The sequence below is a fragment of the Python bivittatus genome, unplaced genomic scaffold (assembly GCF_059951505.1).
Source record: "Python bivittatus isolate LINGU-HERP-01145 unplaced genomic scaffold, Pbiv_v1 ctg000180_np1212, whole genome shotgun sequence".
In the NCBI taxonomy this organism is placed as follows: Eukaryota; Metazoa; Chordata; class Lepidosauria; order Squamata; family Pythonidae; genus Python; species Python bivittatus.
Window position 1 is genome coordinate 276,014 of NW_028277047.1, and position 12,709 is coordinate 288,722.

At 59.2% G+C, this 12,709-nt stretch overlaps 1 protein-coding gene across 1 annotated transcript in view; it reads right to left on the reverse strand.

The window, feature by feature from the left end:
• Positions 1-77: 77 nt before the first annotated feature.
• Positions 78-12,709, reverse strand: part of KIRREL1 (kirre like nephrin family adhesion molecule 1) — a 40,242-nt gene continuing 27,610 nt past the window's right edge. The window contains exons 2-15 of the mRNA XM_088137036.1: positions 12,334-12,483; positions 11,171-11,320; positions 9,746-9,903; positions 8,692-8,842; positions 8,083-8,188; positions 7,800-7,948; positions 7,439-7,566; positions 7,130-7,256; positions 6,615-6,715; positions 6,244-6,442; positions 5,349-5,456; positions 4,675-4,814; positions 3,997-4,074; positions 78-3,527 (exon numbers count right to left, since the gene is read on the reverse strand). Coding sequence (XP_087993162.1) covers positions 3,063-3,527; positions 3,997-4,074; positions 4,675-4,814; positions 5,349-5,456; positions 6,244-6,442; positions 6,615-6,715; positions 7,130-7,256; positions 7,439-7,566; positions 7,800-7,948; positions 8,083-8,188; positions 8,692-8,842; positions 9,746-9,903; positions 11,171-11,320; positions 12,334-12,483 — 2,210 coding nt within the window. The 3' untranslated portion in view covers positions 78-3,062. The remainder of the gene's footprint in view (positions 3,528-3,996; positions 4,075-4,674; positions 4,815-5,348; positions 5,457-6,243; positions 6,443-6,614; positions 6,716-7,129; positions 7,257-7,438; positions 7,567-7,799; positions 7,949-8,082; positions 8,189-8,691; positions 8,843-9,745; positions 9,904-11,170; positions 11,321-12,333; positions 12,484-12,709) is intronic.

Below are 12,709 nucleotides of genomic sequence, written 5' to 3' on the forward strand. Positions count from 1 at the left end.
AGAACGCCAAAATAAAGAGGGCACTTTTTACTTTTTTTTTTACATTTATCTTTATATATATAAAAATTAAATATATATATTTATATATAATATATTGTGTTTAAGACTAAAAATATAGTACATAATATTTTTTTAAAAGAATGAGAAAAGGAAACCAATTTTTTAAAAAAGAATGGGGGGGGGAAGAAGTGGTGAAACAGTCACAAATGTAGGTCTCCAGGGAGAGAAATCAAAAACACACCGGGGTGCCATCTCCCCGCGTTATCACCCGGTGCCCAAAGACCCGCGAGAAGTCAGATGGCTGGGCGCTCTGGTCGTGAAGCGCGTTTCGGGGTTGGAATTAGTTATTGCTCAAATTCTGGATGTTCACTGGGGAGTGGGGAGGAAGGGAAACGGCGTCTCTTGCTGACTGGAGGCTGAGACTGCCTGCGTCCGCCTAACCGCGTGGCCAGGTCAGCTGAGGTTCCAGCAGACGCCTTCACATAACACGCAAGCTTGGCTAACATGAAGCCGGATTTGCTTTTTCGCCGCCAAGCAAGCTGCATGACCCTGGGCATTTCGTAATGACTCAGGAAATGGGCTCATTCAGGACGAGGCTAAGGGCGTCGCGTGCTGTGTGAATGCAGCCGTGGGGCTAGACCTGGTGGGCCAAGGTGGCCCTGAGCTGCTGCTTCTGGTGCAGGGCACGGTTCCTCTTCAACTCACCCCGTTTCCTCGCTTCGTGCTTGCGGTATGAGGGTGGCGAGCAGAGGGCAGGTTCTGCAGAAGCTCCAGTCCCAGCATCACTGGTGGAAAAAGGGAGGTGGGCCCTGTGGGGCAGATTGGTCAAGTGCCCACTTGGCATTCAGCAATTTGCAAAGTGAGACAGACCTTTGGGCTCTCTTGCCCTCTCCAAGAGAGAAGGGAGAAATGCAACGTGATCTCAGTAGCTTCAGCTGGCTTTGCACCCTGAACCACCAAAGTCACCTCTCTTGGTTCCCCAAGAGCAGCCGAGCCGAAGGTGTCTCCGAAGGAAGACACCGGGCAGTCTGAGAAGGTGGCACCCCTTGGAAACACCCCTTGGAAAGTGCCCGTAAATCAATGGAAGGCCTCCTCGGGATCTTCCAGCCCCAGCCCAGTCGTGGAGACAGGAAGCATGAAGCGGGCCCCAGATAGCACCAACACCCACCAAGCTGCAGAAGGAGAGGACGCTTCCTGGAGTCAGCCAGAAGATGGCGCTGCCTCAATGCACCTTCTTAAGAGAGCAGTTCCCAGTCATGTGCAGAGGGCAGTCCCCCAGGGCTCTGTTCGAGTACCAGAAAAGTGGCATGCAAAGGAAGCAGGTACCGTTATGTAAGGGGGGGGAGTGATTCCCAGTTGTGCATCTTGCACGGCCCGATGTACACCTGAGATATGAACCGTGCCAAGGGGGGCTAGGAAGTTGGGGGCTTGTGGGGGGGATCTGGTGCATCCTAGAAGCCAAGTCTCGCCTCTCTCTTCCGGTTGACGGGCTGGGGCACCTCTGAGCCAGCAAACTGCCCCCCGACTTTGCTCTACCTTCTTAGCGGACCCACCAGAGCAAGCGTTTTAAGGCACAGGAGACCGAAGCGCTTACAGTCAGTCCCTAGCAAGGAGGACACAACAGTGCGGGGAACATCTGCACAGACACACAACAGACCACAGGATGCTTTCACCCAACCCTCTGCAAAAGGCCGACGGTTGGGGGCCCAGGCGGAGCCTTCAGAGAGAGAGAGAAGCCCTGAATGTGGGCTTACCTTCCTCCTGGGGGGGCAGAGCTCATTCCCAGACGGAGGGGAAGGGGTCCTGTAAGGTATGGCCCCTCAGGATGCGGCTGGGGGGCCGGGGCAGACGGACAGTGTGTCCGGCACAAGCCTTCCGAAGGACTGGTCTCCGGCACCGCCAGCCCTCCCAGCCAGTCCTGCAGCAGGGCTGCGCCTGAGAGAGGAGAGCCAGGCGGCGACGGCGGCGGAGGGGGCTCAAGCAAGCCCCCCAGGGTGGGGGTGGGGGCAGAAGAGGCTTCCTCCAGGGCGGCTACCATGGCAGAAGCTTTGCGGGGGACCCACAGTGCCACGTCCTGCAGCTCTTTAGCCTCCATTTCCGGCTCCAGAAGAGGCCCTCGGTTATGGCCTGGCAGGCAGGCTTGGTTGGTCCTGAGTGGCCCTTCTGTGGGCGGGGGGGCACCTGAGAGCAACCTCCAGGATTCCCCCTCCCTTCCTGCCCTGCGCTCCCACAACTGCTCCATCCAGGACCCCCTTGGGGGGCAGGTTTCATTAACACCTTCCAGAAAGGGGGAGGGGAGAGAAACACCCCCCCAGGAGTCCATTTCGTACCAAAATTTGCCCAATGCTCAGTGGTGGCTGAGATGGGCAGAATTTTCTCTCCATCCGCCTTCAGCAGCAGGGGCTCTGCGAGGTGTACGGACTTCAAGTTCAATAATTCCCAGCCCCATTTGCGAACCAGCTCTTAAGGGTGGTTTTAAGGACGCACGCCATTGTACCAGAGGCAGTCCTGACCCTGGCTTGTCCAGGGAGAGACAGGGCTAAAAGCCGACAGATACCCCCACTTGGCAGCTACCCCCAGCCCTAGGCCTCACGATGCCAAATTGGGTTGGCCCACCAGTGCCCTGTGTGGGACGTCGCCCGCTGCTTTTGTCTGATCCTGCCAACGGGTGCCTCTTCTTTCGGTCAAATGGAACAGGAGTTTCAAAAGAGGCAGGATGGAGAAAATCACTGCTCTGTGGCTGCCCCACTCTCTGGATTGGCGCCACTGCCCCCTCCCGTATCTGTCTTTCACAAAGAGGAAAGGGGGACCCTTTTGTGGAAGGGCGCCTGGAGAAACTGGACCCTCGCAAAGGAACCCCCGGAGAGTTAAAGCAGCAAGGAAGAAACCACGCAAGAACAGCGGGACAGGTGCCACTGTGTTGTCCTCAGTGGGGGAGGAGGTGCCACGCTGCATGGAATGTGAGTCCAGCCTGGAGAGAGGCCAGGGAGGGGGGAAGAGCCCCCTGAATATCAGGGGACAGTCATGAGGTACCTGCACCCCACCAGGACGTAACTCCCAGTTCAGACATGAGTCTGCATACGCTGCTGGAAACGCTGCCCGTAGTCCGAGGAGGTGTACGAAAAGCGGGTTGCCGTGGTGTACTTTCCCAGGGGGTCATACGTGTCGTAGGCTGCCCGGTCCAGGGCGGGTGGCGGAGGCTGGGTGTAGCCCAGGCGGTAGGTGGCATAGCCGGCACTCGGCGGGAAGCCTGCGTGCCCCCCGTAGTTTTCATAGGACAGCTGGCTAGCCGTGTCGGCAGTGGTCGTGCCCGGCGTGGGTCCCGGGACCGGGTCACCGCTGTACTCGGAGGCCGGGCCGCGGCTGTAGGTGCTGAGCTGGGCATAGCCGCTGGAGTGGGAGAGGCGCGAAGACGGTCGAGCGTCGTACCGAGCCGGGCCGGGGGCACGGTAGTCCGTGTAGAGCACCGTACGGGAGGACGGCCTGTCCTCATGGGCACGAACGTTGTAGTAGCCATTGGTTGGATCCTGGAGGGCGAGCAGGGACAGAAAGCGACCGGTGGAGCAGCACAGCGGTGGAGCGCTTCGACTGCCTAGCACTGCGGCGTCGCAACCGCTGCTGGGCGCAAAGAACGAAGCGCGGAAACGAAAATTGCGACCAGAAAAACAGCGCTCTGCCAGGCGGTGGGAGGCGCCCCGCCAAGCGTGTTGTGGTGGTGGCTGCTGTTGCCACTGGCCGAAGGTGGGAGCGCGGCCCTGAGACGCACCGCTTCAGCGAGGGTCTTCTCAAGAACTCGCAAGGCTCTTTGCTTTGTGGCCACAGCGGCCCCAGGGAGCACGTCCCCCACAGGAAAGGGCCCGAACTCTCCCAGGGTCAACCGGACTCTCACCCACACTCCTCAGCTGCCCCGTGGCAGGGAGCAAGAAAGGAAGGCCCCAGCCTGACCGGGAGGCGGTGGAAGGGGGACGGTGGTGGGACCGGCAGCCTCCCTCTTACCTTCAGCTCGTACTCTTCCCGCGTGTCAACGGTGTCACAACGCAAGTCCTGCTTCAGGTCCACGTCGTCCTTGAATGACTGCAGAGTGGGGATGGGGGGAGAGAAAGACCCCACATTTTAGCCTGGCAATACCTGTCTGCTGCTCTTTGTATCGGTCTGAAGGACAATTTTGCCCCCGTTATGTTCCCGTGGGGTCCCATGTAAACCTCGCTGGTGGTGGGATTTCGCCTCGTGCGAGCGACAGCCAGCTGTTTTCCAGAGACGGCCCTATTATGCCATGAGCCTGCCATGCTCACCGTTTCACAACGGCATTTTGCAAGTGTGTTTCACGACCACTACATTGCTCTCTCTCGCACACACACATTTTTCCTGAGCTCTGGCCCTTCACGCTGCATCCCGTACTTAATCCACAATGGCTGCCTGGAGGGGCTTAACACATTTCCCAACCAGATCGCAAGCCACAGCCACCCCCCTCTCCTTGATCTGGGCCATAATTTCAAAGGGCCAAAAGAAGAACAGTATTTGCCACGACTTCCGACCCTCAGGTTTCCGGACGAGCCCACAAACGGTCAAGTTAACGAAGAAATGGCAGTGGGAGCTGTGGAGCAGCCCGGGTGCCCCCTCACTCCTTTTCCTCCCACATTTGGGGTGAAGGGAGCGGGTGGGAGGGCCTCTAACCGAGTAAATGGCTTTCATGACGCGCGCTGCAGTGGAGACACTGGCCGTGTCCTCCTCCCGGTCCGTGTGCAGCGTCAGGGGCTCCCGGTTCACCGTCTCCACTTTGATGTCCAACTTGCGCAGGGTCACATCTTTTCGGCCTGGGCAGAAGAGAAAAATTCAGCCCATTTTTGATGCCTGGCAGCTGAAGAGCCCCGGGGTTTCCAGCGCTAAGCACTATTCCCCTCAGGGAGTGGCTCTTCCTGCCGGGGGGCAGAAACAGCACCCAACTAGTTTCCCCACCCGACTAAATCCCATCCGGCGTGCTGAGAAAAGAGCCGCTTGGAGCCGCCTGGGGCCTTTCGGACAAAGTTTTGCGTTGCCAGGTCCAGCTGGCAGGAGGAAGGGCAAGGCGGGTGCCGGGGAAGCAGGTCAGAAGGCGTCGCCCATCTTACGTGGCATTCCCACACAACGTGGGCGCTAGATTCAACCCTGACCTGACTGATGGAACGCGGGTCATCCACGGGCTCGGCTCGAAAAGGAAATGAGAGAAACAAAGGACCACGGAAGCTGAGCTTCGGGCAAATGACTAAAAGGAGCTTCCCCAGCTAGGAGCAGCCTGCCGCTAAATAAATACTGGCTACTGTCGCCTCATCCGGCACGACCCGGTTATCCCACGAACGCCAGACACTCACTCCCTTTGCGCCGTCGGTACAGGAAACAGCCCAGCGCGAGGAAGCAGAAGATGAGCAAAATACCAGCTCCAATGGTGGCACCAGCAATTATGCCCACTGGCAAAACCTCTGTGAAGGGGAAATGGGAAGTGATGTGAAAACGAGGCCCCCTCAGTCGATCAAGGCTTCACATCTCGGGAAGATACTGAATACTATAAAATATGGCAGCATGAAACTGAGCAAACTCAGGGAGGCAGTGAAGGCCGGGGAGGCCTGGCGCAATATGGTTCATGGGGTCACGAAGAGTCGGACACGACTGAACAACAACAAAGAGAGTAAATATGAAAAAGAGTAATAGAAAAAGTTAAGAAGTTTAATTAAATGATATGTGATGTTTTATTTTTATTGATGATACATATATATCTGGATATATTGGACATATGACAATATGATCATGCACATCTGTATTTGTAACCCGCTTTGACTCGCTGTTCAATGTTTGGTAAGATTTTTTTAAGAATAAAAGAGCTAAATAAAAAAAAAAAAGGCTTCACTCTCTGCTCTCTCTCTTCACGTTCGGAGTCGCAGACGCGCCGTGCCACCTCCTCCTGGAGGGCGAGTGGCGAGGAAAGAGGAGCAGCCCCAGGGAGAGGCCAAAGGAGAACCAGCCACGCCCTTCCACGCTCAGCAGCGCCACCCGAAGGCAGGACGCTCCCTGGGGCGGGTCGCGAGGTGTGAACGTGGACCGCGGACCGCTGAGGCCTGCACGCTCAGGGCCGCCGGTGCTGGGCGGGTCGGCCTCCCTTTCCCAACCCGCTCGTGAGCTTCCCCGGGGCACGGGGGCGGCCTGCAGGCAGCGGAAGGGCTGCAAGGAGGGCCCTCCCGGCCCTCGCCACCTGGCTCCTCCTCCGCCCACCTTTCTCCTCCAGCTGGATGATGGCCGTCCGCGGCCCGAAGGCGTTCCAGGCGGTGCAGTTGTAGCGTGTCTGGAAGTCCACCTCCATCACGTTGTTGATGGTGAGCGTGGAGAGCACCCCGTCCCCGGTGTTGCTCCGCTCGACGGTGTAGCGCTCCAGCGTGCCGGCCTCCAAGATGTTCTCCTTCCAGCCCCACGCCTTCGAGCGGGGTGGGACCACCGGGGGGGAGAAGAGAAAGCCGCTCTTGAAATCCACCAGCCACCCATCCAGGTCTCCTTCGGGAGACCCCAAATTCCTAAAGGCTCCCGGCATTCCTCTTGCAAACCGGTCTCGCTAACGTGGGCCCCCCCGGCGCCATGGAAGGACTCACTATTCGGTCGGGGAGGGGGGTGCTCCCGATGAAGCATTCCACTTTCCCTCGGTCGCCCCGCACGGCATACTGGACCGAATCGCTGGAAATGATAGGAGGACCTGGGGAAAACGTGGGGGAAGGACAGCAAAGGGGTTACCCCTGGGTGGCGGCCTCTCCTCCGCCAGAAGGAAAAGAATGGTGGTTTGTTGGGAATGGTGGTTTATAGACCTTTGAGCCACCAGCGCTCTGCTCTGCTCTGCCCCTTTGGCTCGGAAACCACCTACCCAGGTGAGCAGTCGGCACAGTCTCGGAGGTGTTTAGAGAGGACTGCGAGGAGGACTAAGGAACTGCTTCCGCTTCAACCCCCTGAGGTCAGATCCTGCTGCTAAGTCGCCCGGCGGAGGGGTTTTCTCTCCCCTAAGGGCGCCCCCCATTCCTTTCCCTCCCCAGGGAAAGACGAGCCTTGGGGCCTCCAAAGCAGCTCCCCCCTGCAGCCTCGCCCAGTCGGCGGACGGCGTCCCTCCGTCACTCACCGTTGACAAAAAGGGCCACTTCGCGCTCACCCACCCCGATCCGCGGCACGATGGCCTTGCAGACGTACAGCCCCGCGTCTGCCTGCGTGACGGACTTCAGGTACAGCTGGTTGCTGTTGCTGAGTATCTGGGGGGCAAACAGAGGCAAGATGCCTTTGGCGGAGGGGAGAGAGGGTGGGCCCAGCAAGGGGCAGCGGCTTTCCTCCCTCCCAAGAAAACCCAGTTGGGACACGGTTTCAACCCCCACCCAGCTCTGGGCCGGCTTCTGAGACCAGACGCCCCCCGCCCCGGACACAGGGAGGGGCGCACCATGTTGGATTCCTTCCTGGCCCAGGTGAGGGTGAGGGGGGGGTTCCCGGTCCACACGCAGGTGAGGGTGACGTCCGAGCCGATGTCAGTAGTCGTGGGCTTTGGATCCACCACGATCCGAGGAGCGACTGGCAGAGGAGAGCAGGGTAAGAGACGCCAAGGGAGCGGCCCCTCCTCCCTCAAGGGCCCAAGTGGAACCAGGGAGCCCGGGACCTTGTCGGGAGTGCAGGTGGGGGTTGAAAGGTTTGGGCTGGAAGTGGGAGGGGCCGCGGGAAGGAGGCGCGGCTTGCCCGGAAAGGGTTGCCCTCTCCAGCCTCATGGCTCGCACGGCCCGGCAGGGCAGCCTCGGCCCTCCACTCACAATGGACGTCCACCAGAGTGCTGACGTTGGTGCTGCCCACGTCGTTGCGCACTTCGCAAGAGACAGGCTCCGTAAAGAAGGTGTAATCCACCTGCGTCTCATATTTGTTCTCCTTGGCGTCCTCAATAATCGTTCCGCCTTTGGCCCACCTGGCAGGGTTGGAGGACAGACATCCCATCGGGCCCGGCATTTGGGGAGCCAGAGGAGCCCCCCTGAAAAAGCAGTGGAGGCTCTGGATGCCCACCAGCCCCCCTGCCCCTCTCGAGAGCAGCGCCCAGCTCACCTGTAGCCTTTGATCTCCGGATTGGCGTTGGCCAAGCAGGTGAAGGTGACTCGTTCGCCTTCCTGCACCGTCTGCGGCTGGATGGACAGCGTCACCGTCGGAGGGTCTGCCGTGCAGAAGGAACTGTTAGCAGCCCCGCGGCTGACGGCTGCGTGTTTCGCTTTGATCGGGGCCTGCGACCGCCAACTGTTGTCAGCTGTGACCAAACAGTGGTTTGGAAGCCGCTGTGGTCAGCAACACCCCAGATTTCTTGCCGTCTGGCTAACGGCTGCAGGGCCTTTGACTGCCGCCAAATTCCTCCTAGGCGCGCTGCAGAAGCATCCTCCTTTGCCAGGCTCCCGGAGGGGCCTGCAGCTAGGCTGGCCATGCCATGCCATGCGCCAGCCGGCTAAAGCTCCCACTGTCCCAGCCAGATGAACTCCAGAAGCAAATATTAACAAGAGACTCTGCCGTCTCTTCTCTTCCAACTCTGCCAGCCCCCGAACCCGAGCCCGTCCCGGGCAAGCCAGCCGTGCTCCTCCCCTTCCTCCACGGCTAGGAGGAGCCCCTTCTGAACAAAAGCCTTCTGTGAAGGCTTGGGGCCCGGGGCCCCAAAGGGGCTCTCCTTACGGTGAACATTCAGCTTGATGGAGGCCTCCTTGCCCGCAGGGATGGCATCGTTGCTGCAACGGCACACGTAGACTCGCCCGATGTCCAGGTCGGTGGGCGTGATGAGCAGGTGGCTAATGGTGGTCTCTCTCTTTCCATCCATCAGGACCTCCTGGAGCGGCAACAGGAGCAGGGAGCGTGGGAAGATGGCCAAGGGGAGCCATCAGGCCCTCTAGCCCAAGGCCTGGACTCTCTCCTCCGTCAGAAAGGCACAGCTCACCCTGGCGCAGCCTCCCTCCCCGGGCTCAAGACTGGCCTGCACTGTACTCTGGGGAATACCCGCCCCCCCCACCCCGCAAGGGATCCCGGAGTCCTCTTTGGTCTAGGCGGTCCCCAGGGGAGGCTTCTGCAAAGGGGTATCAGAAGCGAAGCTGCACCACAGAGCCTTGTTAGAAAGATTCCCCAAAAGGAAACCTGCTGCGGTGCCCAGGAGCCCTTCCTGTGCCCTGCCACGAAGCGGGGGGTAATTGCGCCAATCATCACTTCCAAATTAGCCTGGAACCAAAGCCTTTCCAGGCCGTTTCAGCCATGCCTATTAAATGCCCAACGAGGTCGCCCAAATTAATGTCAACGCGCCATAAACTGCTTGGGGATTAATGAGCGAAAAACGGCCCTCGCAGGAGTGAGTAGGCTGACGAGGCTGCCAGTGGGAAGGTTATTCTGCAGTTGCTGGAGAGAAATGAAATTAAGAATGGGGCGGGGGGAGGGAAGCGCTCCCCCGAGGGGGGAGGAGGTGGCAAGGAACCCATTTGCAGCCGGGCAGGATTCGCCCTTCTCACACAGCGCTGAGGGCACAGAGGCGGGATCTGCAGCACCTCTGAGCGTCTCAAGAGAGGCTGGCTGGGAATTAGGAGGGTTGCAGTCCGATACGTCTGGAGGGCACCAGGCTGGGGCGCACTGAGCTCCCGCACTAGTTCCACTGCAGACCTCGGCCTCGGATCGCGCCGAGGAGGGTCAACTTCTCAAAGGGCATTCAGGCCCCACGCAGCCCTCCCGCCGCAGCCGCCCAGCGTACCGTGGCGGTGGCAGCTTCGGACTGCGGCAACCCATCGCGGAACCAGACGATCGAGGCTGCGGGCTTGGCGTTTTGCGCCCGGCAGGTGAGGTTGTGCGGTGTGCCTGCACGGAGCAGGATCTCGGGGGCCCCGTCAATCACAGGGTCTTCGGGGGGAACTGCAAGGGAAGCAGAGACAGCCAACCATGTCCACAGGTCACAACCCGGATCCTCAACAGAAGCCCAGCGGTTTGGGGCCCCAACTCTTGTGCAGAGACGGAGTTGGGGCCCCTCCCCGCTGGGGGTGCTGCAATGGGCAGCTGCGTCACAGCTGGGCCAGGAGAGAGAAAGAGCAGCAGGACTGGCCGTCTCTGGAGAGAAGTGCACGGCGCACAGATCAAAAGGCACACACATCTTGCCTTCCCTCATCTTTCTTTCAAGCAGTCTAATTTTAAAACTAGCTCAGTAGAAGCGAGCCGGAGGAGAGGGGGGGTCTCCCAGCCCCTCAAGGGAGAGGAGGAAACAGGCAGGCAATTCTGGGATCCTGGAGATGCATCACTGGCAAGAAGGACTCTGATCGAGTCCTCCCTCTTTCTCCCCCCCCCGGAAGATTCAGCCCGGCAACCGTCATGCAGAAGATGAAGAGCCTTGCCTGTTCCTGTGATGGATCCATCTTTCTTAGATCAAGAGAAGATCACGGCTGATTTATTACTCTTTCACTTAAAAGTAATAACACCGACACGGCAAAGACTTTGTTCCAGGGAAGAGGGATTGGGTCGGCCCAGCCCAAGGGCCCGGCTCCTGGCCCTGAACAGGAAATGGACGAGGGGGCAGGCGGGGCAGGGGGGGACAAGCCTGGCTGAGCCAGGCGGAGCCACGGGGTCTCCCCACCCCAAGGAAAAGAAGGGGCAAACGAGGCTCCATCTTTTAGCTACCCTCCAGTTCCCGGTGGAAAAGGCAGTGGGAAATCAGCAGAAATCCCCATTCCCCCCCACTTTTTATGAAGCTCTGAAAAGGGAAAAAATTCAGCACCCGGAGCCGCTGTAATTCTAGCTGGCCATGAATATATATTAACGCATTAACGGAGGGGGGGTGCACGCAGTCCACGGGAGGGAACACCAGCACGTGGGACGGGAGGGAAGAGGGGAGGGGAGGCCGAGTTGGTGGGCTCCAGACATGTTTCCCCAAGCAGGAGCCACGCATTTCTCCCCAAGTGAGGAACGAGGCGAGGCGCTTGCTGGCTGCAGCCTCCTTCCGGGACTCCAGGCTCCGGGGAGGGCCAGCCCTGGCTGCTGAAAGCGCTCCCTATAAAGGGATCAGGGCCAGCGACAAAAGACGCCTCCCTTTCAGGGGGACGGGCTTTCTCCAACAAACGGATCACATTGGAGGGCAGAAGGAGAAGTGCTCAAAACCAAACTCGGGACCCCCCCCCGGGTAAACACTCACTGAGGACTGTCAGCTTGGCACGCCGCGATCGCAGGGCAGCCTCTGTGGCCTGGCACTCATATAAGGCATCGTCGGAGAGCTCCGCATCAGTGATCTCCAGGTTGAACTGGCCGGAATCCGTAGCCCCGATGATCCGGTAGCGTGGCCAGGCTGAGGAAAGAGAGGCGGGTGAGCAGGCAGCCGGGCAACACGCAACGCCGAGCAGAGCGGGGCCTGGTCCCCGGCCGGCCTCACCGTCCCTTCCCCGGCAGCACCTCCGTTCCGTTTTGCCCGCTTTCTGCTCCGCCTGGACTCAGCAGGGCCCTGCAAAGCCTCTTCCAGCCCACCTGCGAACTCCATCATTTACTCGTGCACAGTATTTGTGAGTGAATGTCCGTTGGGCAGCATTGCCTCCACAACAGATTTGGGGGACACCCCACCCCACCTTCCCTCCCACCTGCACCCTCTGGACATTTCCACAGGATTTGGTCTGAATGTAGCACTGGGCTCAACACTCAGTGGCTATAGGTAAGTTCCTAGTCCTTAGGATGTCTCCAAGGAGAGCTTGAACATACATAACCTCCCCAACCAAGAAGACATGTGGGAAGCACGTGAGTGGCACCATTCCCAGTGGCCAAGAGATGGGGGCCCACGGCCCAGCCTAGTTCACTGCCCCACCCCAAGCAACGCAGGAGAATGAGCCGAACAGGCCCCCAAAGCAGGTTTTTTCTTCTGCATTGAGTCGGGTCACCTTGGTATAAAATTCAAGTGTCTTAAACAGTGGATGATCACTTGTGAGGAATGAAAGCAGGCTAGGCAGACGTCTGTGGAATAAAAAATCGCAGAAAGCTGCCAAATTAATTAATAAGAAGGGGCAGATGAATTGGGGGCTCCGTCAGTCAGCTCTCTGGGCCGGAGAGGTGGCGCTGCTGGGCTGCGTGGGAGCGAAGCGGGCTGGAAGGAGGCCCGGCTGATGCGGGGAGGGGAGGGGAGGGGAGGGGAGGGGAAGAAAGGGTCCTCTCGTTCACCGGTCTTGCCCCCACCCACGCCCTGTCTCCGGGGCAGCTGGCATCTTCAGAGCACGAAGCGCCTTCGCAGGTGTGGGGCAGGCAAGTTGCAGGGAGGCGGACAACTTCCAGAGAAGATATTCTGGGAGGAATATCCCCGGGAGAGGAAAGCCTCACCTCTGAGGCCTTGTCCCATTCCCAGCGCCAGGCCATCTTTGGTCCACTGCACAATCCCGGAGTAGTTCAGCACCACGCAGGACAGCACCACCCTCTGCCCCGCGACGACTGTCTGGTCCTCGGGTTCCTCAATGAAGCGGGTCTGGAGAACTGAGAGGAGGAGGAGGAGAAAGAGGGGGGTTGAGATTCTTGTGTCTTTGTTTAATCCAGGGGATCGGGTCTGTAGAGCAGCCATGAACAAGGGCAGTCTACCTTAGAGCCGTTGAGAATGGCAATGAGCAAAGGGGCCAGCTACGGTTGGGCATTGCCAGAGCCAGGATACACTGAGCAGCCTAACTGGCAGGCCGCTTCCAAGGTCCGTATCATGCCACCTACG